The following is a 25,149-nucleotide window of genomic DNA, read 5'->3' as shown; positions in this document are numbered from 1 at the left end:
TCTCTGCCGCTGAAACCCTGATCCATGCCTTCATCACCTCCAGACTCCATTACTGCAACAACATCCTCTACGGCTCATCTTCCATAATCCTCAATAAACTTCAATACATTCAAAACTCTGTCGCCCGCCTGCTCACCCACACCCGCTCCCGTGAGCACATCACCCCAGTCCTTCAGAAACTCCTCTGTGGCTCCCCGTTCCTCACCGGATCCACTTTAAAATCCTCCTCCTCGCCCACAAAGCCTTCCACAACCAGGCCCCCTGCTACCTCACCAACCTGCTTCACCACCATACTCCTTCATGCAGCCTCCGCTCCTCCGACGGCAACCTTCCCCCCCCACTCAGAACTAAGCTCCGGATCTGGGGTGATAGAAGAGCCTTCTCCATCGCTGCTCCCACCCTTTGGAACTCTCTCCCCAAACCCATCCGTGACTGCTCAGACCTTCCCACCTTCAAAAGCCTTCTCAAAACACACCTCTTCAGATCTGCTTTTAACCAGTGATTAGTGTTCTGTGTCTTGTAATGTCCTGTGTTATTATGGATTTTACTATGTACTGCTTTTATATTTCCTGTATTATGTATGATTACTGTTTTATATTTGAATTTTTATCCTGTAAAGCATCTTTGAGTACACTGAAAAGCGCTATACCAAATAAAATGTATTATTATTATTATTATTATTATTTACATCTTGGTGGAGTAGTAGGACAAAAGTATGAGGACAATATTTAATTCCATCCATCCATTTTCTACCGCTTGTCCCTCTAGGGCAGACCTGGGCAATTATTTTCACTCGGGGGGGCCAAATTTAGAGAAAAGAAAATGTGTCTGGGGGCCGGTATATCTGATTTTTAGGAACACTAATACAAAATCTCACTGTAATGTTTGATTGAATGCTAAAAAACGTTATGACAGACCGCCTTGAAAAACGTAAGCAATGGGACACCGAGAATGTACATGGAAATAAAGAATGTGGGATTTACAATATTAACTATGGACAGGACAAAAACAAAAAACAAAAAAAAAACAATATTAACTATGAACGATAAAACACTGAATATTGACAACATATGAACATCACACCCCCTCTCCATCCACATATTTTACAATCAAGCAAAACGCAACAAAAATAGCGAAATAAGAATGTGAAGGGTAAAAAAAACCCCACCTACTATATGATGTATATGATACATCACTAAGCTTTAAGAACTTTTTTGTAATAATCTCCTTCAGCGTCTGACCCTGACACCCACATTTCAGGCTGGCCGCTCTGGAAACACTCTGTGGAAATGCTCCCCACCCACACTGCTCGGTGCCTCGTCTGAGCTGCTCTGACTTAGATTACCATAGTAACTAATTAGATGACCATAGTAACTACCATATTTTTCGGACTATAAGTCGTTCCGGAGTATAAGTCGCACCGGCCGAAAATGCATAATAAAGATGGAAAAAACCATATATAAGTCGCATTTTTTTGGGAAATGTATTTGATAAAACCAAACACCAAGAATAGACATTTGAAAGGCAATTCAAAATAAATAAAGAATAGTGAACAACAGGCTGAATAAGTGTACGTTATATGAGGTATAAATAACCAACTGAGAACGTGCCTGGTATGTTAACGTAACATATTATGGTAAGAGTCATTCAAATAACTATAACATATAGAACATGCTATACGTTTACCAAACAATCTGTCTGTCATGTCTGTGTGATCATGTTTTGTTTTAGTCATGTTCGGTTTTGTTTTTGGACTTTTTGTGCACTTTTGTTTGTTTTGTCACCATAGCAACCATTAGTTTTCACCTGTCACGTCACGCACCTGTTTCACGTTTTGAGTCATGCACCTGTTTTCACTAATCATGTCTGTAGTATTTAAGTTCATTGTTTTCAGTTTGTCTTTCTGGCGACATCCACAATTATGCTCTGCACATTCCTGACACTTGGTTTCATGTCCATCGTTCATGCTGCTCCTTTAGTCCATGCCAGGTAAGTTTTTGTTTATTAATGCCACAGTTAGTGTTTTAGTTTCTGCCTTTGTGCAAGTTTTGTGTTTATAGCCAAGTTTTGTACCTCCACTGTGAGCGCCTTTTGTTTGTTCCCTTTATTTGAGTGTTAATATTAAATCATGTACTTACATTCCTGTCTCGCCCGAGCTAACTTTCCGTTGCCTTCCGGAAAAACCAAACCCAAGGACCAAGTCTTGACACTGTTACTCCTAATCGCTAAATCCCATGAAATCTTTTATGTCTAGTCTCTTACGTGAATGAGATAAATAATATTATTTGATATTTAGACTTAGACTTAGGCTTAGACTTCCTTTTTATTGTCATTCAAATTTGAACTTTACAGCTCAGATAAGAACGAAATTTCGTTACATAAGCTCATGGTAGTGCAGGATAAAAAAGCAATAAGGTGCATATATAAATAAATAAGTATATATAAATAATATATATATAATATATACAGGGGCGCCGAAAAGGGGGGGTAAAGGAGACGGATTCTAGGGGCCCATGATGGAGGGGGGCCCAGAGAGGCCCCTAATGTTGATGAAATTATAATACAGAAAAAATAATGACACTGTGTTGGGGGCCCTGTAAAGATTCTTTTCATGGGGCCCAAAATCCCAAGCGGCGCCCCTGAATATATATATAAAAAATAAATAAATAAATAAATAGATTACTGTACAGATAAATATATTGCACTTTTTCACATGCGTCCACGTTTATGGATGTATGTTATATTGTCTTTTTTATTCCAGCGAGTTAATCCATTTTGGGGGGAGTTGAGGGGATAATTTAATTATGATGCGTTTAAGAGTCTTACGGCCTGAGGGAAGAATCTGTTACAGAACCTGGAGGTTCTGCTTCGGAGGCTGCGGAACCTCTTTCTAGAGTCCAGCAGTTACGGTAATGTGTTAATAATTTCACACATAAGTCGCTCCTGAGTATAAGTCTCACCCCCGGCCAAACTATGAAAAAAACTGAGACTTGTAGTCCGAAAAATACGGCAGTATATCATGTAAAAGCGCAGATTCCATCCATTGAAATACTTTGTATAGTTTAAGACTTAGGGTCATTTGAAAACATCACTGCACATCATAATGGCAGCTACACTTTCCATCTTAAAGATAAAAAAAAATGATTAGGGAATGTCCGACGGGACAGATTGAAAAGCTTAATGGGCCGCATGTGGCCCCCAGGCCTTAATTTGCCCAGGTCTTCTATAGGGGTCGCGGGGGTGGCTGGAGCCTATCCCAGCTGCCCTCGGGCGAAAGGCGGGGTACACCCTGGACAAGTCGCCACCTCATCGCAGGGCCAACACAGATAGACAGACAACATTCACACTCACATTCCCACACTAGAGCCCATTTAGTGTTGCCAATCAACCAATCCCCAGGTGCGTGTCTTTGGAGGTGGGAGGAAGCTGAAGTACTCGGAGGGAACCCACGCAGTTACCATACTAATTAAAATATAAGAGAGGTAAGATGACCCCTCTTTTCAAGACCTGAAATCTGAATACACAAACTTTCATCATGTTTTCATCATGAGCGGTATTGGTGATTGTATTCCACTGTTCTACCTATAGGTGGCAGTAAAGTTACGTACATACAGTGGGCGCCAAGTGCCACACACACAGCAAGTTTCTACTTCCACTACATCATCAACTCAGTGTGGTTTAGTGATGGGATCGGCAGTTCTTTTGACTGTACTGAATCACTAGAATCAGTTCCTTAAATTGATTCGTTCAAAAAATTTGTTCACCGAATCACTTCTGCAGCAGCAGTTCTGTGTGCAGGTCGGCGAATCATGAGTCAGTCAGTAACAGCTTCCCCAGCGGCAGATCTCGGTGTGTGTCAGTTCGCGAACGACACAAGCCCTCAGCACCCAATGAACGACACGCACAGTGACTGAACGAGAGCCTCAATGTGACGTCCTCCTCCGCGAGCGACACAGTCAGTTCTCTGTGTCAGTAGGTTCGCGAGTCCTGTTGTTAAATATGTTTTATTGCACTGAAATGAAAATAAGAAATAAATAAAAGTGGGAAATAAAAAAAATAGTTATAGCCTACTAAAATGCTTGCAATCAACAGTTAAATAAAATAGGCCTCGTTTGTTTAGTGCAAAAACAAATATTAAATTAAGAAACCCTTAACAAATGCCAACATAAAAACTAAATGTTCTGTAGCAAAGAACATGTAAACTTAAATATGCAAACAAAAAGAAAATAAATACCTTCAAAATAAAACAAATAAATTAAGAGCCAGAAATGCCAACATAAAAACTAAATGTTCTGTAGCCTACGTTTAAAAATATAACAAAGAAAATATTAACTTAAATGTGCAAACAAAAAGAAAATAAATAGGCTACCTTAAATAAAACAAAACAAATATTAAACCAAGTGCCAGAAAAGCCAACATTAAAACTAAAATTTCTGTAGCTTACATTTAAAAATATAAAAATGGAAATATCAACTTAAATATGCAATAAAAAAGAAAATAAATAGCTTAAATAATATAAAAATCAAGATAAATAATAGCCTATGTATATGTACATACTAGAGATGGGCGGCTTGCGGGCACAACCGCGGAGTCCGCGGATTATCCGCGGATCGGGCGGATGAAATTAAAAAAAATTAGATTTTATCCGCGGGTCGGGTCGGGTCGGGTCGGGTGGTTGAAATTAAAAAAAATTAGATTTTAAATAGATTCAGGCGGGTGGCAGTTAAACCAATTCGGAAATATATATACATAGTTAAATGTTGTTACCCACATACGAAAAACGAGCAGGCACCTGCTGCATATGCCACAACAGAAGAAAAAAAAAGAAAAGAGATGGACACTTTTACGGAGCGGAGAAGGGACGCCTCGCCGGGGTCCGGGACCGAGGCCCCTTCCCCCGAGAGGGCCCCACCGGGAGCCGTAGCTGAGGCGATCCGCGAGAAGGGCCCGACGCACGTCCAGGGTCACCACCGCGCCCACCGCACCGACACCCCGCCTCGTCCGCCTTCGCCGCGGCCGGCGTCACGCGCAGCAGGTAAGCAGCTTACCTGCCCGCCACCCCCGTGGCCGGGGGCTCGTAACAGGGGTCACTCCGCGCGCTCCGCCCGCGCAGCTTACCTGCCCGCCACCCCCATTGCCGAGGGCGCGTAACAGGGGTCACTCCGCGCGCAGTGCGCTCACGAAAGGGGTGGGGCTCACCCTGGTTGATATAGACAGCAGCTGGACGGTGGCCATGGAAGTCGGAACCCGCTAAGGAGTGTGTAACAACCCACCTGCAGAATCAACTAGCCCTGAAAATGGATGGCGCTGGAGCGTCGGGCTCATACGCGGCCGTCGCCGGCAGCGAGACGCGCTTGGAGGTGCGCTCAGCGCGGCTCCCATATGATTGCGCACTGGTGTGCGTCTGGGTCGTGACAGCGTGGCACGCGAATGTCTGCACTGCATTGGATCAGTCTCCTTTCTTTAACAGGCAAAAGCTTTATAACCTCACTAATGCCTTGCATCGTCTATATTAGATATATAACAACGGGCGGGTGCGGGCGGATGCGGTTCTGATCAAATGTTACATCGGGTGGATGGCGGATGGTTGACGACTTTCTGATGCAGTTGCGGATGAAATAATTGCCTATCCGCGCATCTCTAGTACATACATTAGTTATTATTTTTATTTGAAATCTTCTCAAACAGCCTGCTCTACACTTTACCCCCCGCCCCTCCCCCTCGCGTCGCTGCTGCTCAGCCTTGCCCTGCACTGACTTTCTTTCTGTCTCCTCTACTCTCATAACTTTATGTGTTGAGATAATGGGGACGGGGCGCGTGTGTGTGTGTGTTTGTTTTCATGTGGCTTGAGTCAACATTAGCCGTTAGCTTGGAGAATGAATGGAGAACGGATGCCAATGGCATGAAACATATCCCCGCGACGGGAGGAGAATCACTCGCGGCATTGGGGCAAGCAGAGCAGAGAGCGAGAGCGTTGTCGTTCACTGAGTGATTCATGTCGTTAATCCGCGGTGAACGAATCGTTCGCTCAGTCACTCCCCCCCCCCCCCATGATGAGTAGCTGGCTGCGTCGTTCGCCGACGTCGAGGGTTCAGTGAGTCACAGAATGCGCCAGTTCCACTCATACCGGCATGGTCGCGGCGGAGCTCAACTGAACTGAGAAAGGAACGAATCAGTTCATGAAGTGATTCGGTTCAGTACGTTCACTCAAAAGATTTGTTCGTTCGAACGAATCGTTCGCGAACGACACAACATTAGTGTGGTTGCTCTCTGACCCGCTAGGCCCCAATGCAAGCAAACAGTAAAGCATGAAAAATACATTCCTGGATTCAGATCGGCACCAAAATGTGTTTTTTTTTTCTTTACCCATGGGCTTGTTAAAAAGTTAAAGTTAAAGTTCCAATGATTGTCACACACACACACACACACACACACACACACTAGGTGTGGCGAAATTATTCTCTGCATTTGACCCATCACCCTGGATCACCCCCAGGGAGGTGAGGGGAGCAGTGAGCAGCAGCGGTGGCCACGCCCGGGAATAATTTTTGGTGATTTAACCCCCAATTCCAACCTTTGATGTTTTGACCACACTTGAGTAGTTTGTCAAGTTAACCTACTTGCTAAGCAAAAAATGAAACCATAACTTTCTTGGTTCAGGATTAGTAATACATATCTTAACTTAAGCTAAAGTTAAAGTTAAGTTGAAGTACCAATGATTGTCACACACACACTAAGGGTGGTGAAATTTGTCCTCTGCATTTCACCCACCCCCTTGTTCACCCCCTGGGAGATGAGGGGAGCAGTGTGCAGCAGCGGTGGCCGCGCCCGGGAATAATTTTTGCTGATTTAACCCCCAATTCCAACCCTTGATGCTGAGTGCAAAGCAGGGACGTAATGGTTTGAACTCACAACCTACCAATCTCAGGGTGGACACTCTAACCACTAAGCCACTATGCAGGTTTAGTGGTTAAAAAATTCTAACCTAACTTATGCAATGGGATTTCGATTTTCGTTTTTGTACAAACTTTTTTCGATTTTTAGGTAATAATTTAGCTCATGCCTGGGCAATTATTTTGACTCGGGAGGCCAAATTTAGAGACATAAATGTGTGTGGGGGCCGGTATATCCGATTTTTAAGAACACTAATACAAAAACTCACAATAATGTCTAAGTGAATGCTAAAAGTTGTATGACAGACTTAAAAAACGGAATGGAATTTTACATTTTTTTACTGAGTGAAACACCCAGAATGTACATGAAAATAAAGAATGTGGGATTTACAATATTAACTATGAACGATAAAACACTGAATATTGATAACATATGAACGTCACATCCCCTCTCGATTGACATCATTTACAATCAAGCGAAACGCAACAAAAATGCAACAAACACAGCGAAATATGAACGCGAAGGGTAAAAAAAAAACTCCCACCTACAATCTGATACATCACTTAGCTTTAGAACTTTGTTTTAAAAATCTCCTTCCGCGTCTGTCCCTGACACCTGCATTTCAGGCTGGCCGCTCTGGAAACACTCTGTGGAAACGCTCCCCACCCACACTGCTTGGTGCCTGGTCTGAGCTGCTGTGACTTAGATTACCATAGTAACTAATTAGATAACCATAGTAACTAATTAGAGTACCATAGTAACTAGTATATCATTAGGGATGTCCGATAATGGCTTTTTGCCGATATCCGATATTCCGATATTGTCCAACTCTTTAATTACCGATACCGATATCAACCGATACCGATATCAACCGATATATACAGTCGCGGAATTAACACATTATTATGCCTAATTTGGACAACCAGGTATGGTGAAGATAAGGTACTTTTTAAAAAAATTAATAAAATAAAATAAGATAAATACATTTAAAAAAAATTCTTGAAGAAAAAAGAAAGTAAAACAATATAAAAACAGTTACATAGAAACTAGTAATTAATGAAAATGAGTCAAATTAACTGTTAAAGGTTAGTACTATTAGTGGACCAGCAGCACGCACAATCATGTGTGCTTACGGACTGTATCCCTTGCAGACTGTATTGATATATATTGATATATAATGTAGGAACCACAATATTAATAACAGAAAGAAACAACCCTTTTATGTGAATGAGTCAGTAGTAAATGGGGGAGGGAGGTTTTTTGGGTTGGTGCACTAATTGTAAGTGTATCTTGTGTTTTTTATGTTGATTTAATAAAAAAAGAAAAAAGAAAAAAAAACAGCAAACAAACAAAAAAAAACGATACCGATAATAAAAAAACGATACCGATAATTTCCGATATTACATTTTACCGCATTTATCGGCCGATAATATAAGGTTAGTACTATTAGTGGACCAATCATGTGTGCTTACGGACTGTATCCCTTGCAGACTGTATTGATATATATTGATATATAATGTAGGAACCAGAATATTAATAACAGAAAGAAACAACCCTTTTGTGTAAATGGGGGAGGGAGGTTTTTTGGGTTGGTGTACTAATTGTAAGTGTATCTTGTGTTTTTTATGTTGATATAATACAAAAAAAACAAAAAAACAAAACGGTACCGATAATAAAAAAACGATACCGATAATTTCTGATATTACATTTTATCGCATTTATCGGCCTATATGTCATGCAAAAGCGCAGATTCCAACCATTGAAATACTTTGTATAGTTCAAGACTTACGGTCATTTGAAAACATCACTGCACATCATAATGGCAGCTACAGTTTTGAAGATCTAAAACAATTATTTGGGAATGTCCGGCGGGCCAGATTGAAAAGCTTAACGGCCCCCGGGCCTTAATTTGCCCAGGTCTGATTTAGCTCCCTCTGAGTCCTAATCAACATTGATTGTTTTTCCAAATGGCCGTACAATAATTGCCACTTAAAGTGTTGTATTCCTTCTATTTTCGCTTTGTGTCCTAATTATTTTGTCCATACAGGCTGCCCCATAACATTTTTCTATTTGGCCATCCTAGTCACCTCTCTACCTAGAATCCATCTTTGTCACCAACATCTACTTACCCCCACAGCTTTTTCAAACTCCCCCTGCCCTCTCCATAAATTGGATGCTATATCAGAGCTGGTAGGTGGGATCGCTTGAATTTTTTATGAGTAGCCGAGCTCTCTGCTTTTCCCTTTTTCCCAGCACCCGTCAGAACCTTCTTGTAAGTTCACACTGCCCAGGGTAAGAGGCCTATCATTTTGACACAGCGGTGTTGTGACAGAAGCTGTCTCCCATAGCAACAGAGTGCTATTGGTTAACGTTGAAGGTGCTCCATCGTTAAACACAGTTTAGTACTGTCTAGAAACATTGTTATACTAGCACGCATGTGATACAGGAGATGGCACCAAATTTAGTACATGAGTAACCCCAGAACTAGCCCAATGAGTACCACAACGACCGCAAGTACATAATAATTTAAATATGATGTATCAGTCTGTGTATGAGTCTTGTTTACTATCTTTCTATCAATTAACTTTACAGACTTCTAAAAAGGGCCCAAAACGTTTTTATTTAAATTTTTATTTTATTAACCAGCTTATTGCTTCCTGTTTGTTGTTGTTTTATGTATTTCTCCCTGCATAAAATCAAATTAGCTTTAAAAAAACTAAGGAAAAAAAAATACATCTGTAAGCTTTTTATAAAATGTTAGAAATATCTATTTTATTTTATTGGTATTATTCTGTTCTCTGCATTATTTATTTTACACATTTATTTTGTTATTTTACAAGGTTTTTTTAAAATGCAAATGATCATTTTTATCTTTAAGGTGCGCTATTTGTAAAGTGATTTAAAAATACAAAGCATTATGGTTTCATTTATTTAACATTTTAAGTATCAACATTATCAATAATATTGTTGTTAAAAATACTGTATATGCCAAATTATTCTAAAGTATTTTCTATTGTTTGTCCTGTAAGCTAGTTGTTGTTAAAAAAAATACTGAATGTTATTTTTTTTTAAATTTAACTTAGTAGATATTCTCATTTTTGCTAAAACCATATTACAAAGTTTTTCCCCCCTGTAAGTTCTTTGGAATAATATAATATCATTATTGAATATTATATAATACAAACAAAATTACAGTTAACTGACATGAATCATTTTCTGATTGACTGAAAACATGCAGTAAATAATATTTTAGACTGTAGACTAATTTATGTCTTTATTTCCCACGTGCATGGATGATGGTCATGTAATAGTCAATAATGTCTAATATTTATATTATTCCACATGTCAATTAATCAATCAATCAATCAGATCCCACATCAGAACATGTGAATAATGCTGTATAATAGACTGTATTTATATTATTCACATGTGAATAATGCTGTATAATAGACTGTATTTATATTATTCACATGTGAATAATGCTGTATAATAGACTGTATTTATATTATTCACATGTGTATAATGCTGTATAATAGACTGTATTTATATTATTCACATGTGAATAATGCTGTATAATAGACTGTATTTATATTATTCACACGTGAATAACGTGGTATAATAGACTGTATTTATATTATTCACATGTGAATAATGCTGTATGATAGACTGTATTTATATTATTCACATGTGAATAATGCTGTATAATAGACTGTATTTATATTATTCACATGTGTATAATGCTGTATAATAGACTGTATTTATATTATTCACATGTGAGTAATGCTGTATAATAGACTGTATTTATATTATTCACATGTGAATAATGCTGTATAATACTTTATTTATATTATTCACATGTGAATAATGCTGTATAATAGACGGTATTTATATTATTCACACGTGAATAACGCGGTATAATAGACTGTATTTATATTATTCACATGTGAATAATGCTGTATAATAGACTGTATTTATATTATTCACATGTGAATAATGCTGTATAATAGACTGTATTTATATTATTCACATGTGTATAATGCTGTATAATAGACTGTATTTATATTATTCACATGTGAATAATGCTGTATAATAGACTGTATTTATATTATTCACACGTGAATAACGTGGTATAATAGACTGTATTTATATTATTCACATGTGAATAATGCTGTATGATAGACTGTATTTATATTATTCACATGTGAATAATGCTGTATAATAGACTGTATTTATATTATTCACATGTGTATAATGCTGTATAATAGACTGTATTTATATTATTCACATGTGAGTAATGCTGTATAATAGACTGTATTTATATTATTCACATGTGAATAATGCTGTATAATACTTTATTTATATTATTCACATGTGAATAATGCTGTATAATAGACGGTATTTATATTATTCACACGTGAATAACGCGGTATAATAGACTGTATTTATATTATTCACATGTGAATAATGCTGTATAATACTGTATTTAGATTATTATTATACAGCATTATTCACATGTGAATAATATAAATACAGTCTATTATACAGCATTATTCACATGTGAATAATATAAATATCGTCTATTATACAGCATTATTCACATGTGAATAATGCTGTATAATATTATAATGCTGTATAATAGACTGTATTTATATTATTCGCATGTGAATAATGCTGTACAATAGACGGTATTTATATTATTCGCATGTGAATAATGCTGTATAATAGACTGTATTTATATTATTCACATGTGAATAATGCTGTATAATAGACGGTATTTATATTATTCACATGTGAATAATGCTGTATAATAGACTGTATTTATATTATTCACATGTGAATAATGCTGTATAATAGACTGTATTTATATTATTCACATGTGAATAATGCTGTATAATAGACTGTACTTATATTATTCACATGTGACTAATGCTGTATAATAGACTGTATTTATATTATTCACATGTGAATAATGCTGTATAATAGACTGTATTTATATTATTCACATGTGATTAATAAATACAGTCTATTATACAGCATTATTCACATGTGAATAATATAAATACCGTCTATTATACAGCATTATTCACATGTGAATAATGCTGTATAATATTATAATGCTGTATAATAGACTGTATTTATATTATTCACATGTGAATAATGCTGTATATAATAGACGGTATTTATATTATTCATATGTGAATAATGCTGTATAATAGACTGTATTTATATTATTCACATGTGAATAATGCTGTATAATAGACTGTATTTATATTATTCACATGTGAATAATGCTGTATAATAGACTGTATTTATATTATTCACATGTAAAAAATACCTAAGTGTTTATTGTCTATTGTGAGCGAACTGTGGTGCTGAATTTCCCCCAGGGATCAATAAAGTACCTTCTATTCTATTCTATGTGATCTTCCATTTGCTCATACACATTGCGTAACCATGGCGACTGCAGGTGTTGAAAATGTCAGGATGGAAAAGAGGCGAGGTGGACTACTTTCAAACTATTGACAAGTAATGCAATGAAACAGGACAGGTGATTATTGTTATTCTGCCGACTTCCTCACCTGAGTAATGAGGTTCTTCAGTTCGGTCCTCTTCACTTCCCATGATGCCTTGGCCTTGGCAAACTGCTGCGTCAGCTCCTGGGAGCTTTGTCGCTCCTGGCGCAGCTCGCCGCTCAGATCCTGCAGCGCCACCTTCAGGTCTGCCAGCGTGCTGCTCACAGCGCTCAACTATAAAGAAAAAAGAAGGATCTCTGTTGAGCGTATGTTGTTATAGGAAGACAACGTGTTTGTTTATGTGACACACCTTGATTGCCGGGCCCAGCGCGTGTTCATCTGCGTCAGCCTTTTTGTCGGTATGGTGGGCGGGGCTCGTCAGGTTGTCTTCCTCCAGTAAAATGTAGAGGTCCTTCAGGTTGTTCATCTAGGAAGACAATCGGAACCATCTTTTAATCGTCACACACTGTAAACACTGAAATCTAAGTAAGATTAAATATCTCAAATAAGGGTGATATTTGCTGCGATGAGGTGGCGACTTGTCCAGGGTGTACCCCGCCTTCCGCCCGATTGTAGCTGAGATAGGCTCCAGCGCCCCCCGCGACCCCGAAGGGAATAAGCGGTAGAAAATGGATGGATGGAAGGGTGATATTTGCTTATTTTCTGTCTGATAAGATAATTCTTCTCACTAAGCAGATTTTATGTTAGAGTGTTTTACTTGTTTTTAGCGTTTTGGTCCTAAATTATCTCAGTAAGATATTACAGCTCGTTGCTGAGATTTTACGACCTATATTGAGTACAAACCCCGTTTCCATATGAGTTGGGAAATTGTGTTAGATGTAAATATAAACGGAATACAATGATTTGCAAATCCTTTTCAACCCATATTCAGTTGAATATGCTACAAAGACAACATATTTGATGTTCAAACTGATAAAAAATTTTTTTTTTTTTGCAAATAATCATTAACTTTAGAATTTGATGCCAGCAACACGTGACAAAGAAGTTGGGAAAGGTGGCAATAAATACTGATAAAGTTGAGGAATGCTCATCAAACACTTATTTGGAACATCCCACAGGTGAACAGGCAAATTGGGAAAAGGTGGGTGCCATGATTGGGTATAAAAACAGCTTCCCAAAAAATGCTCAGTCTTTCACAAGAAAGAATGGGGCGAGGTACACCCCTTTGTCCACAACTGTGTGAGCAAATAGTCAAACAGTTTAAGAACAACGTTTCTCAAAGTGCAATTGCAAGAAATTTAGGGATTTCAACATCTACGGTCCATAATATCATCAAAAGGTTCAGAGAATCTGAAGAAATCCCTGCACGTAAGCGGCATGGCCGGAAACCAACATTGAATGACCGTGACCTTCGATCCCTCAGACGGCGCTGTATCAAAAACCGACATCAATCTCTAAAGGATATCACCACATGGGCTCAGGAACACTTCAGAAAACCACTGTCACTAAATACAGTTTGTCACTACATCTGTAAGTGCAAGTTAAAGCTCTACTATGCAAAGCGAAAGCCATTTATCAACAACATTCAGAAATGCAGCCGGCTTCTCTGGGCCCGAGATCATCTAAGATGGACTCATGCAAAGTGGAAAAGTGTTCTGTGGTCTGACGAGTCCACATTTCAAATTGTTTTTGGAAATATTCGACATCGTGTCATCCGGACCAAAGGGGAAGTGAACCATCCAGATTGTTATCGACGCAAAGTTGAAAAGCCAGCATCTGTGATGGTATGCGGGTGTATTAGTGCCCAAGACATGGGTAACTTACACATCTGTGAAGGCACCATAAATGCTGAAATGTTTTTACAGGTTTTGGAACAACATATGCTGCAATCTAAGCGCCGTCTTTTTCATGGACGCCCCTGCTTATTTCAGCAAGACAATGCCAAGCCACATTCAGCACATGTTACAACAGCGTGGCTTCGTAAAAAAAGAGTGCGGGTACTTTCCTGGCCCGCCTGCAGTCCAGACCTGTCCCCCATTGAAAATGTGTGGCGCATTATGAAGCATAAAATACGACAGCGGAGAACCCGGACTGTTGAACGACTGAAGCTCTACATAAAGCTAGAAAGGGAAAGAATTCCACTTTCAAAGGTTCAACAATTAGTTTCCTCAGTTCACAATCGTTTACTGAGTGTTGTTAAAAGGAAAGGCCATGTAACACAGTGGTGAACATGCCCTTTCCCAACTACTTTGGCACGTGTTGCAGCCATGAAATTCTAAGTTAATTATTATTTGCAAAAAAAAAAAAAAAGTTTATGAGTTTGAACATCAAATATCTTGTCTTTGTAGTGCATTCAATTGAATATGGGTTGAAAAGGATTTGCAAATCATTGTATTCCGTTTATATTTACATCCAACACAATTTCCCAACTCATTTGGAAACGGGGTTTGTAAAACATGCTTGAAACTAGAATATCAACTGTTGCAAAGCTGTGTCATCAACACTCACAAGTATAAAACTGCTTTTTCAAAGTAATAATTTCTTATTTCAAGCATGAAAATAAAAATCATGACTTTGACACAATTTTGTCTCATAATTAAAATGGATGGACTTTGCTCTTTTATTTTCAATGAAACAATAGAAAATACGTACTCATAAAGTAGTACAGTTGGCACAGTACAGTAAACTGACAGTTAATATTTTAAACATTTAACATGTGACATTTGTAACAATTTTGAACAGAAATAGTTCATGCACATTCAGATGAATTCTTCAAAATTACAATACATTTTTTTTTTGCAGGGGGCCGGGCTGTAAATACATATATATATATATATATATATATATATATATATATATATATATATATATATTCCTTGCGCACTAATTGACTGAAAAAGCACGCACTTGGCGCGATGATGTCATGTTATCGATGGAAAAATGCATTTTTAGACAATGTGATTTGCCTGAGCGGCTAGGAAACCCCGAGAGTAACAAGCGGTTGCCTTGTTGCCTTTCCATTAAGAAACATAAACTAGTTTTTAGTATAAGTTTGCTGGTTTCATAAATGTAATGCCAAGCACATATCATTATGTAAAGATAATGGCACTAGCATTTACTTAATTTAAGAATATTTTTCAACATATTGAGCAAAAATGTCTCTTTTTTTTTTTCTACCAAGAAAAGTGCACTTGTTATTAGTGAGAATATACTTATTTTAAGGTATTTTTGGGTTCATTGAGGTTAGCTAATTTTACTTGTTTTGGAAAGTCTTGACAAGCCAAATTTTCTTCTTCTATTGGCAGATAATTTTGCTTAATTCAAATAAAATACCCCTCTTTTTTTTTTTTTTTTCTTGTTTTTGAACACTGACTTTTTGTAGTGCAGATCATAAAAAAGTAAGACGTGATAATAATTAAAACAAAAAAACAAAACACTTGGTACATGACATCCTGAGGTGGTTACTTTTCTTCCACCAAATACATACTTGACTGGTACAAGACTTCTTTTAATATCCCATTAAAATCAGAATAAATGAGAGTCATTTCCAAAGCTTTGTCAAGTGGCTTTAATTTTGAAAAGCAACATTAAAATGCCATCATAGTGCATGGGTCATCTGCTTCCAGACAGAGAGGAGCTCTAATCTCATACTATGAATATCCAACTAGTATTTAAAGGCCTACTGAAATGTGATTTTCTTATTCAAACGGGGATAGCAGGTCCATTCTATGTGTCATACTTGATCATTTCGCGATATTGCCATATTTTTGCTGAAAGGATTTAGTAGAGAACATCGACGATAAAGTTCACAACTTTTGGTCGCTGATAAAAAAGCCTTGCCTGTACCGGAAGTAGCAGATGATATGCGCGTGACGTCACAGGTTGTGGAGCTCCTCACATCTGCACATTGTTTACAATCATGGCCACCAGCAGCGAGAGCGATTCGGACCGAGAAAGCGACGATTTCCCCATTAATTTGAGCGAGGATGAAAGATTTGTGGATGAGGAAAGTGAGAGTGAAGGACTAGAGGGCAGTGGGAACGATTCAGATAGGGAAGATGCTGTGAGAGGCGGGTGGGACCTGATATTCAGCTGGGAATGACTAAAACAGTAAATAAACACAAGACATATATATACTCTATTAGCCACAACACAACCAGGCTTATATTTAATATGCCACAAATTAATCCCGCATAACAAACACCTCCCCCCTCCCGTCCATATAACCCGCCAATACAACTCAAACACCTGCACAACACACTCAATCCCACAGCCCAAAGTACCGTTCACCTCCCCAAAGTTCATATAACACATATATTTCCCTAAAGTTACATACGTGACATGCACATAGCGGCACGCACGCACGGGCAAGCGATCAAATGTTTGGAAGCCGCAGCTGCATGCGTACTCACGGTACCGCGTCTGCGCATCCAACTCAAAGTCCTCCTGGTAAGAGTCTCTGTTGTCCCAGTTCTCCACAGGCCAATGGTAAAGCTTGACTGTCATCTTTCGGGAATGTAAACAATGAAACACCGGCTGTGTTATTCGGCACAACAGTCAGGGGGTGCATTCTACGGCGGGGGTGCGTTATCCGGCACAACACCTGCCGCAATACACCGCTTCCCACCTACAGCTTTCTTCTTTGCTGTCTCCAATGTTCATTGAACAAATTGCTAAAGATTCACCAACACAGATGTCCAGAATACTGTGGAATTTTGCGATGAAAACAGACGACTTAATAGCTGGCCACCATGCTGTCCCAAAATGTCCTCTACAATCCGTGACGTCACGCGCAGGCGTCATCATACCGAGACGTTTTCAGCAGGATATTTCGCGCGGAATTTAAAATTGCACTTTAGTAAGCTAACCCGTCCGTATTGGCATGTGTTGCGATGTTAAGATTTCATCATTGATACATAAACTATCAGACTGCGTGGTCAGTAGTAGTGGGGTTCAGTAGGCCTTTAAAATGATAATATATCTGAGTATTGACTGATTAATAAGAGCCACAGAGGCAACTCGGATAAAAGATGACTACTCTTATACTGTTTGGCCCAATACTGCGATTACATTGATGATGCAATCTTGCTCGTACCTCCAGGATGTCCTTCCACTCCGTGTCCTTCTTGCAGCCCAGCCTCCAGTGTTTGAGGAAGCAGCGCAGTTTGAGGCTGAGCAGCAGCAGAGCTTGTTTGAGGTGCTGAGACTCCTGCACCAGCAGAGTCCTCTCTTGGCCCCACAGCTTCTGCTGGAGCCGAGCCTGCAGGCCCAAACTCTGCAGCTGGAAGTCCCGCCGGAGCAGAGCCTTCTGCTGCTCCTCCTGCAGCTGAGAGGTTGAGGAACAGTTGCTTTGTTTCTTGGTGTGTTTGGTTAGAGACAAGCTTTTAACTTGGACAAGTGCGCAGTCCTTGGACTGTTTCTCCTGCCTTTATGATGACATCATTACAGCTTTTGTAGCCCAATCCTGCGGATAATTTCTGTCATATAAAAGATTATTGACTATCGCTTTTGGCAGTAGGTTCTTCAAGATAGCACATCATGTCTGTCATATGGAGGGTCTTTAATTAGAGGTCTGACAGTAGGTCCTTAAAACAAAGTGTACCTGTCATATAGTGGATCTTTGACTGGTGTTTTACAGTAGGTTCTTAAAAACGACACCTTGTCATAAAAGCTCTTTGACTGGTTTTTACAGTATTTTTTAAAAAAAACGACACCTTGTCATAAAAGCTCTTTGACTGGTGTTTTACAGTAGGGTTTTAAAAAACAACACCTTGTCATGAAAAGGATCTTTGACTGGTGTTTTACAGTAGGTTCTTAAAAACGACATCTTATCATGAAAAAGCTCTTTGACTGGTGTTTTACAGTAGGTTCTTAAAAACGACACCTTGTCATGAAAATGATCTTTGACTAATGTTTTACAGTAGGTTCTTGAAAAACGACACCTTGTCATAAAAGCTCTTTGACTGGTGTTTTACAGTAGGTTCTTGAAAACGACACCTTGTCATAAAAGCTCTTTGACTCGTGTTTTACAGTAGGTTTTTAAAAAACAACACCTTGTCATGAAAAGGATCTTTGACTGGTGTTTTACAGTAGGTTCTTAAAAACGACATCTTATCATGAAAAAGCTCTTTGACTAATGTTTTACAGTAGGTTCTTAAAAACGACACCTTGTCATGAAAAGGATCTTTGACTGGTGTTTTACAGTAGGTTCTTGAAAATGTCACCTTGTCATGAAAAGGCTCTTTCACTGGTGTTTTACAGTAGGTTCTTAAAAACGACACCTTGTCATAAAAGCTCTTTGACTGGTGTTTTACAGTAGGTTCTTAAAAACGACACCTTGTCATGAAAAGGATCTTTGACTGGTGTTTTACAGTAGGTTCTTGAAAATGTCACCTTGTCATGAAAAGGCTCTTTCACTGGTGTTTTACAGTAGGTTCTTAAAAACGACACCTTGTCATAAAAGCTCTTTGACTGGTGTTTTAAAGTAGGTTCTTGAAAACGACACCTTGTCATAAAAAGGCTCTTTGACTGGTGTTTTACAGTTGCTTCTTGAAAACGACACCTTGTCATGAAAAGGCTCTTTGACTGGTGTTTTACAGTAGGTTCTTGAAAACGACACCTTGTCATGAAAAGGATCTTAGACTGGTGTTTTACAGTAGGTTCTTGAAAACAACACCTTGTCATGAAAAGGATCTTTGACTGGTATTTTACAGTAGGTTCTTGAAAACGACACCTTGTCATGAAAGCTCTTTGACTGGTGTTTTACAGTAGGTTCTTAAAAACGACACCTTGTCATAAAAGCTCTTTGACTGGTGTTTTACAGTAGGTTCTTAAAAACGACACCTTGTCATGAAAAAGGATCTTTGACTGGTGTTTTACAGTAGGTTCATTAAAACGACACCTGGTCATGAAAAGGATCTTGAAAATGACACCTTGTCATAAAAGCTCTTTGACTGGTGTTTTACAGTAGGTTCTTGAAAACGACACCTTGTCATAAAAGCTCTTTGACTGGTGTTTTACAGTAGGTTCTTAAAAACGACACCTTGTCATGAAAAAGGATCTTTGACTGGTGTTTTACAGTAGGTTCATTAAAACGACACCTGGTCATGAAAAGGATCTTGAAAGCGACACCTTGTCATAAAAGCTCTTTGACTGGTGTTTTACAGTAGGTTCTTAAAAACAACACCTTGTCATGAAAAAGATCTTTGACTAATGTTTTACAGTAGGTTCTTGAAAACGACACCTTGTCATAAAAGCTCTTTGACTGGTGTTTTACAGTAGGTTCTTAAAAACGACACCTTGTCATGAAAAGGCTCTTTGACTGGTATTTTACAGTAGGTTCTTGAAAGCAACACCTTGTCATAAAAGCTCTTTGACTGGTGTTTTACAGTAGGTTCTTAAAAACGACACCCTGTCATGAAAGCTCTTTGACTGGTGTCTTACAGTAGGTTCTTAAAAACGACACCTTGTCATGAAAAGGCTCTTTGACTGGTGTTTTACAGTAGGTTCTTTAAAACGACACCTGGTCATAAAAGCTCTTTGACTGGTGTTTTACAGTAGGTTCTTAAAAAACGACACCTTGTCATGAAAAGGATCTTTCACTGGTGTTTTACAGTAGGTTCTTAAAAATGACACCTTGTCATAAAAGCTCTTTGACTGGTGTTTTACAGTAGGTTCTTAAAAATGACACCTTGTCATGAAAAGGATCTTTCGCTGGTGTTTTACAGTAGGTTCTTAAAAACGACACCTTGTCATGAAAATGATCTTTGACTAATGTTTTACAGTAGGTTCTTGAAAACGACACCTTGTCATAAAAGCTCTTTGACTGGTGTTTTACAGTAGGTTCTTAAAAACGACACCTTGTCATAAAAAAAGGATCTTTGACTGGTGTTTTACAGTAGGTTCTTTAAAACGACACCTGGTCATGAAAAGGATCTTGAAAACGACACCTTGTCATAAAAGCTCTTTGACTGGTGTTTTACAGTAGGTTCTTAAAAAGCGACACGTTGTCATGAAAAGGATCTTTCACTGGTGTTTTACAGTAGGTTCTGAAAAATGACACCTTGTCATAAAAGCTCTTTGACTAGTGTTTTACAGTAGGTTCTTGAAAACGACACCTTGTCATGAAAGCTCTTTGACTGGTGTCTTACAGTAGTTCTTAAAAACGACACCTTGTCATGAAAAGGCTCTTTCACTGGTGTTTTACAGTAGGTTCTTTAAAACAACACCTTGTCATGAAAGCTCTTTGACTGGTGTTTTACAGTAGGTTTTTGAAAGCGACACCTTGTCATATAAGCTCTTTGACTGGTGTTTTACAGTAGGTTCATTAAAATGACACATGGTCATGAAAAGGATCTCGAAAGTGACACCTTGTCATGAAAGCTCTTTGACTGGTGTTTTACAGTAGGTTCTTAAAAAAACAACACCTTGTCATGAAAAGGCTCTTTGACTGGTGTTTTACAGTAGGTTCTTAAAAACGACACCTTGTCATGAAAAAGGATCTTTGACTGGTGTTTTACAGTAGGTTCATTAAAATGACACCTGGTCATGAAAAGGATCTTGAAAACGACACCTTGTCATAAAAGCTCTTTGACTGGTGTTTTACAGTAGGTTCTTAAAAACGACACCTAGTCATGAAAAGGCTCTTTCACTGGTGTTTTACAGTAGGTTCTTTAAAACGACACCTGGTCATGAAAAGGATCTTGAAAACGACACCTTGTCATAAAAGCTCTTTGACTGGTGTTTTACAGTAGGTTTTTGAAAGCGACACCTTGTCATATAAGCTCTTTGACTGGTGTTTTACAGTAGGTTCATTAAAATGACACCTGGTCATGAAAAGGATCTCGAAAGTGACACCTTGTCATGAAAGCTCTTTGACTGGTGTTTTACAGTAGGTTCTTAAAAAAACAACACCTTGTCATGAAAAGGCTCTTTGACTGGTGTTTTACAGTAGGTTCTTAAAAACGACACCTTGTCATGAAAAAGGATCTTTGACTGGTGTTTTACAGTAGGTTCTTTAAAACGACACCTGGTCATGAAAAGGATCTTGAAAACGACACCTTGTCATAAAAGCTCTTTGACTGGTGTTTTACAGTAGGTTTTTGAAAGCGACACCTTGTCATATAAGCTCTTTGACTGGTGTTTTACAGTAGGTTCTTAAAAAATGACACCTTGTCATGAAAAGGATCTTTCACTGGTGTTTTACTGTAGGTTCTTGAAAGCGACACCTTGTCATAAAAGCTCTTTGACTGGTATTTTACAGTCAGGCCTTAAACACGACAGCTTGTCAAATAAAGGATATTTGACTCCAGTTTTTGCAGCAGATCATTTGAAACACCATACCCTAGCATGCCCGCCATATACTGTATAGGATCTTTAGCTAGTGATTTTTCAATAAGTCCTTAAAAATAGCAGATCACTCCTGTCTTATAGAGGTTCTTTGACTATTGTTTTACAGTAGGGCCTTAACAACAAAAGGGTGCTTATTTCATATGAAGGATATTTCACTGTTTATACAGTAAGTCCTTAGAAAACAAAAGTGTACTTGTCATATATTTGACAAGTGTTTTAGAATGAGGCCTTAAAACCAACATCCTGTCATATAGAGGATCTTTGACACGCCTTTCTGTTGCAAGTCCTTAAAACAGCACAGCATGCCTGGCATATAGAGAATCTTAGACTCCTGTTTTTGTAGCAGGTTCTTAAAAACAACAGCGTGCTTCAGTCGTATAGAGAATCTTTGACTGGTGTTTTTTTACAGCACATATTTAAAAACAGGATAGGGTTCTTGTCATGCTGGAGATCTTTGACTAGCATTTTATGCAGTCCTTATATTTCTTGAATATATAGGATTTTTTTTTAAATTTAAACACAAAATCTGAATAAAGTTGCACATTTGGTGATGTTTTGTGATACGATCCTAGCATATGCAGTAGAGGAGGTGTGTAAATGTTGCAAAAAAGGTGTACAATTTATTGCTAATACAAATTAGGATTACTTGGTGGAAGATTTCATTTAACAAGTTTAGTTTGAGGTTTTCATGATTATTTTAATTGTGAAAAGGGGGATGAAATAGTTCTACCTCCATAAAAAGGTTAAGAAGATCACATCATTTTGTTATTTTATACAAAACCCAAAACCAGTGAAGTTGGCACGTTGTGTAAATGGTAAATAAAAACAGAATACAACCTATATTCAATTGAATAGACTGCAAAGACAAGATATTTAATGTTCGAACTGGAAAACTTTATTTTTTGCAAATATTAGCTCATTTGGAATTTGATGCCTGCAACATTTTTCAAAAAAGCTGGCACAAGTGGCAAAAAAGACTGAGAAAGTTGAGGAATGCTCATCAAATACTTATTTGGAACATCCCACAGGCTAATTGGGAACGCATGGGTGCCATGATTGGGTATAAAAGCAGCTTCCATGAAACGCTCAGTCATTCACAAACAAGGATGGGGCGAGAATCACCACTTTGTGAACAAATGCGTGAGCAAATTGTCCAACAGTTTAAGAACAACATTTCTCAACCAGCAAGGAATTTAGGGATTTCACCATCTACGGTCTGTAATATCATCAAAAGGTTCAGAGAATCTGGAGAAATCACTGCATGTAACATTGAATGCCCGTGACCTTGGATCCCTTAGGCGGTACTGCATCAAAAAGCGATATCGGTGTGTAAAGGATATCACCACATGGGCTCAGGAACACTTCAGAAAACCACTTCTACTATGCAAAGCGAAAGCCATTTATCAACAACACCCAGAAACGCCGCCTGAGCTCATCTAAGATGGACTGATGCAAAGTGTAAAATTGTTATGTGGTCTGACGAGTCCACATTTCAAATTGTTTTTGGAAACTGTGGACGTCGTGTCCTCCGGACCAAAGAGGAAAAGAACCATTCGCATTGTTATAGGCGCAAAGTTGAAAAGCCAGTATCTGTGATGGTATGGGGGTGTATTAGTGCCCAAGACATGGGTAACTTACACATCTGTGAAGGCGCCATTAATGCTGAAAGGTACATACAGGTTTTGGAGCAACATATGTTGCCATCCAAGCAACGTTACCATGGACGCCCCTGCTTATTTCAGCAAGACAATGCCAAGCCACGTGTTACATCAACGTGGCTTCATAGTAATAGAGTGCGGGTACTTTCCTGTTCCGCCTGCAGTCCAGACCTGTCTCCCATTGAAAACGTGTGGCGCATTATGAAGCCTAAAATACCACAACGGAGACCCCCGGACTGTTGAACAACTTAAGCTGAAAAGCTTAAAAAATGTGTCTCCTCAGTTCCCAAACGTTTACCGAGTGTTGTTAAAAGGAAAGGCCATGTAACACAGTGGTGAACATGCCCTTTCCCAACTACTTTGGCACGTGTTGCAGCCATGAAATTCCAAGTTAATTATTATTTGCAGTCTTTGCAGTCTATTCAATTGAATATAAGTTGAAAAGGGTTTGCAAATCATTGTATTCTGTTTTTATTTACGAATTACACAATGTGCCAACTTCACTGGTTTTGGGTTTTGTACATGTCAATAAAGAGTTCAAACCTGTGTTTTTGATATAGTATTCAAATATATTATCCTTCAGTTCAAAGTGATTCTGACCTGTGAGAGTCTGAGCGTGATTTCTCTCTGGGTCTTCTTCTCCATCTCCAGCTCCTCATCATCTTTTAGCTTGGCGTGTGGAAAGGAAACAAAAAGAGACTGTGTGTCAAATATCAAGTAGAATAACTGTCACTCAGTGTTATTGTGTGCCTCACATGTGCATCACATACTTCTGTCTGCTGGTCTCCCGGGTCCATTTCACCTTGGACCTCCAGCTGCTCCCTACAATCAGGTTGCTGCTGCATTCATGCATGGGCGAGTCAATGGAGATAGAAATGACAAACATACAAAAGAAGCAAAAATTATAACGGGTGGATATGGAAAAGCAAAACGACAAACAACAATTTGACAAACGGGTGGAGAAAAATAATTAATGGCGGGTGTCACAAGACGAAAAAGAGGATGTAGAGGAAAAAGAGCTTGGTCAGAGAGGAGAAGGAGAGAGTGGAGAAGAGAAAGAAGAGCAAAATGGAGGGAAGGATGAAAGGCTGAGTGAAGGAGGAAAAGACAGGAAGGCAGAGAGGAGGAGGGGAAGGATGAAAGGTCAGTTAGGAGGGGAGGACGGTGCAAAGGTGGAGGAGGAGAAGCGATGTGTGAAGGTATGGACATGAGGAGGTGTGACAAGTGCAAGAGAAAGAAAGAGAGAGGGGAGTTTACAAAGCAGGCAAGAAGAGGATGAAGGAAGAAGTGCGTATAGTTGCAGAGAGAAAGAAAGGCGGAGGGGTTTGGACTCAGAAATGGCCTCTAATGGAGTCGACAATAAGCCTCAATTATGTACTTAACTGCACGATGTTGCACTGAATGGCCCAATAAAAACAATGTAATGATATTATCTTCAAGAAACAGCAACATAAATACGCCTTAATGTTTTTGTTTAGGAACATTTAATGCAAACTGTAAACTTTTTGTAGGTCTCCAAAGTAATTCTACAGCTAATAAAGAATGTTTAAAGGGGAACATTATCACCAGACCTATGTAAGCGTCAATATATACCTTGATGTTGCAGAAAAAAGACCATATATTTTTTTAACCGATTTCCGAACTCTAAATGGGTGAATTTTGGCGAATTAAACGCCTTTCTATTATTCGCTCTCGGAGCGATGACGTCACGTCACATCGGGATGCAATCCGCCATTTTCTCAAACACCGAGTCAAATTAGCTCTGTTATTTT

The 25,149-nt window shown here is 38.7% G+C and overlaps 1 protein-coding gene across 1 annotated transcript in view; it reads right to left on the bottom strand.

Moving 5' to 3' along the window:
* Positions 1–25,149, bottom strand: part of mtcl2 (microtubule crosslinking factor 2) — a 216,685-nt gene that overhangs the window by 27,240 nt on the left and 164,296 nt on the right. Inside the window, exons 11-15 of the mRNA XM_061974808.2 lie at positions 24,148–24,216; positions 23,978–24,046; positions 17,464–17,694; positions 12,718–12,834; positions 12,474–12,641 (exon numbers count right to left, since the gene is read on the bottom strand). Coding sequence (XP_061830792.1) covers positions 12,474–12,641; positions 12,718–12,834; positions 17,464–17,694; positions 23,978–24,046; positions 24,148–24,216 — 654 coding nt within the window. The remainder of the gene's footprint in view (positions 1–12,473; positions 12,642–12,717; positions 12,835–17,463; positions 17,695–23,977; positions 24,047–24,147; positions 24,217–25,149) is intronic.

This window comes from Nerophis lumbriciformis, linkage group LG01, assembly GCF_033978685.3.
Source record: "Nerophis lumbriciformis linkage group LG01, RoL_Nlum_v2.1, whole genome shotgun sequence".
NCBI lineage: Eukaryota > Metazoa > Chordata > Actinopteri > Syngnathiformes > Syngnathidae > Nerophis > Nerophis lumbriciformis.
The sequence above is the reverse complement of the archived record's forward strand: the minus strand, read 5'-3'. Positions and strand labels throughout refer to the sequence as shown.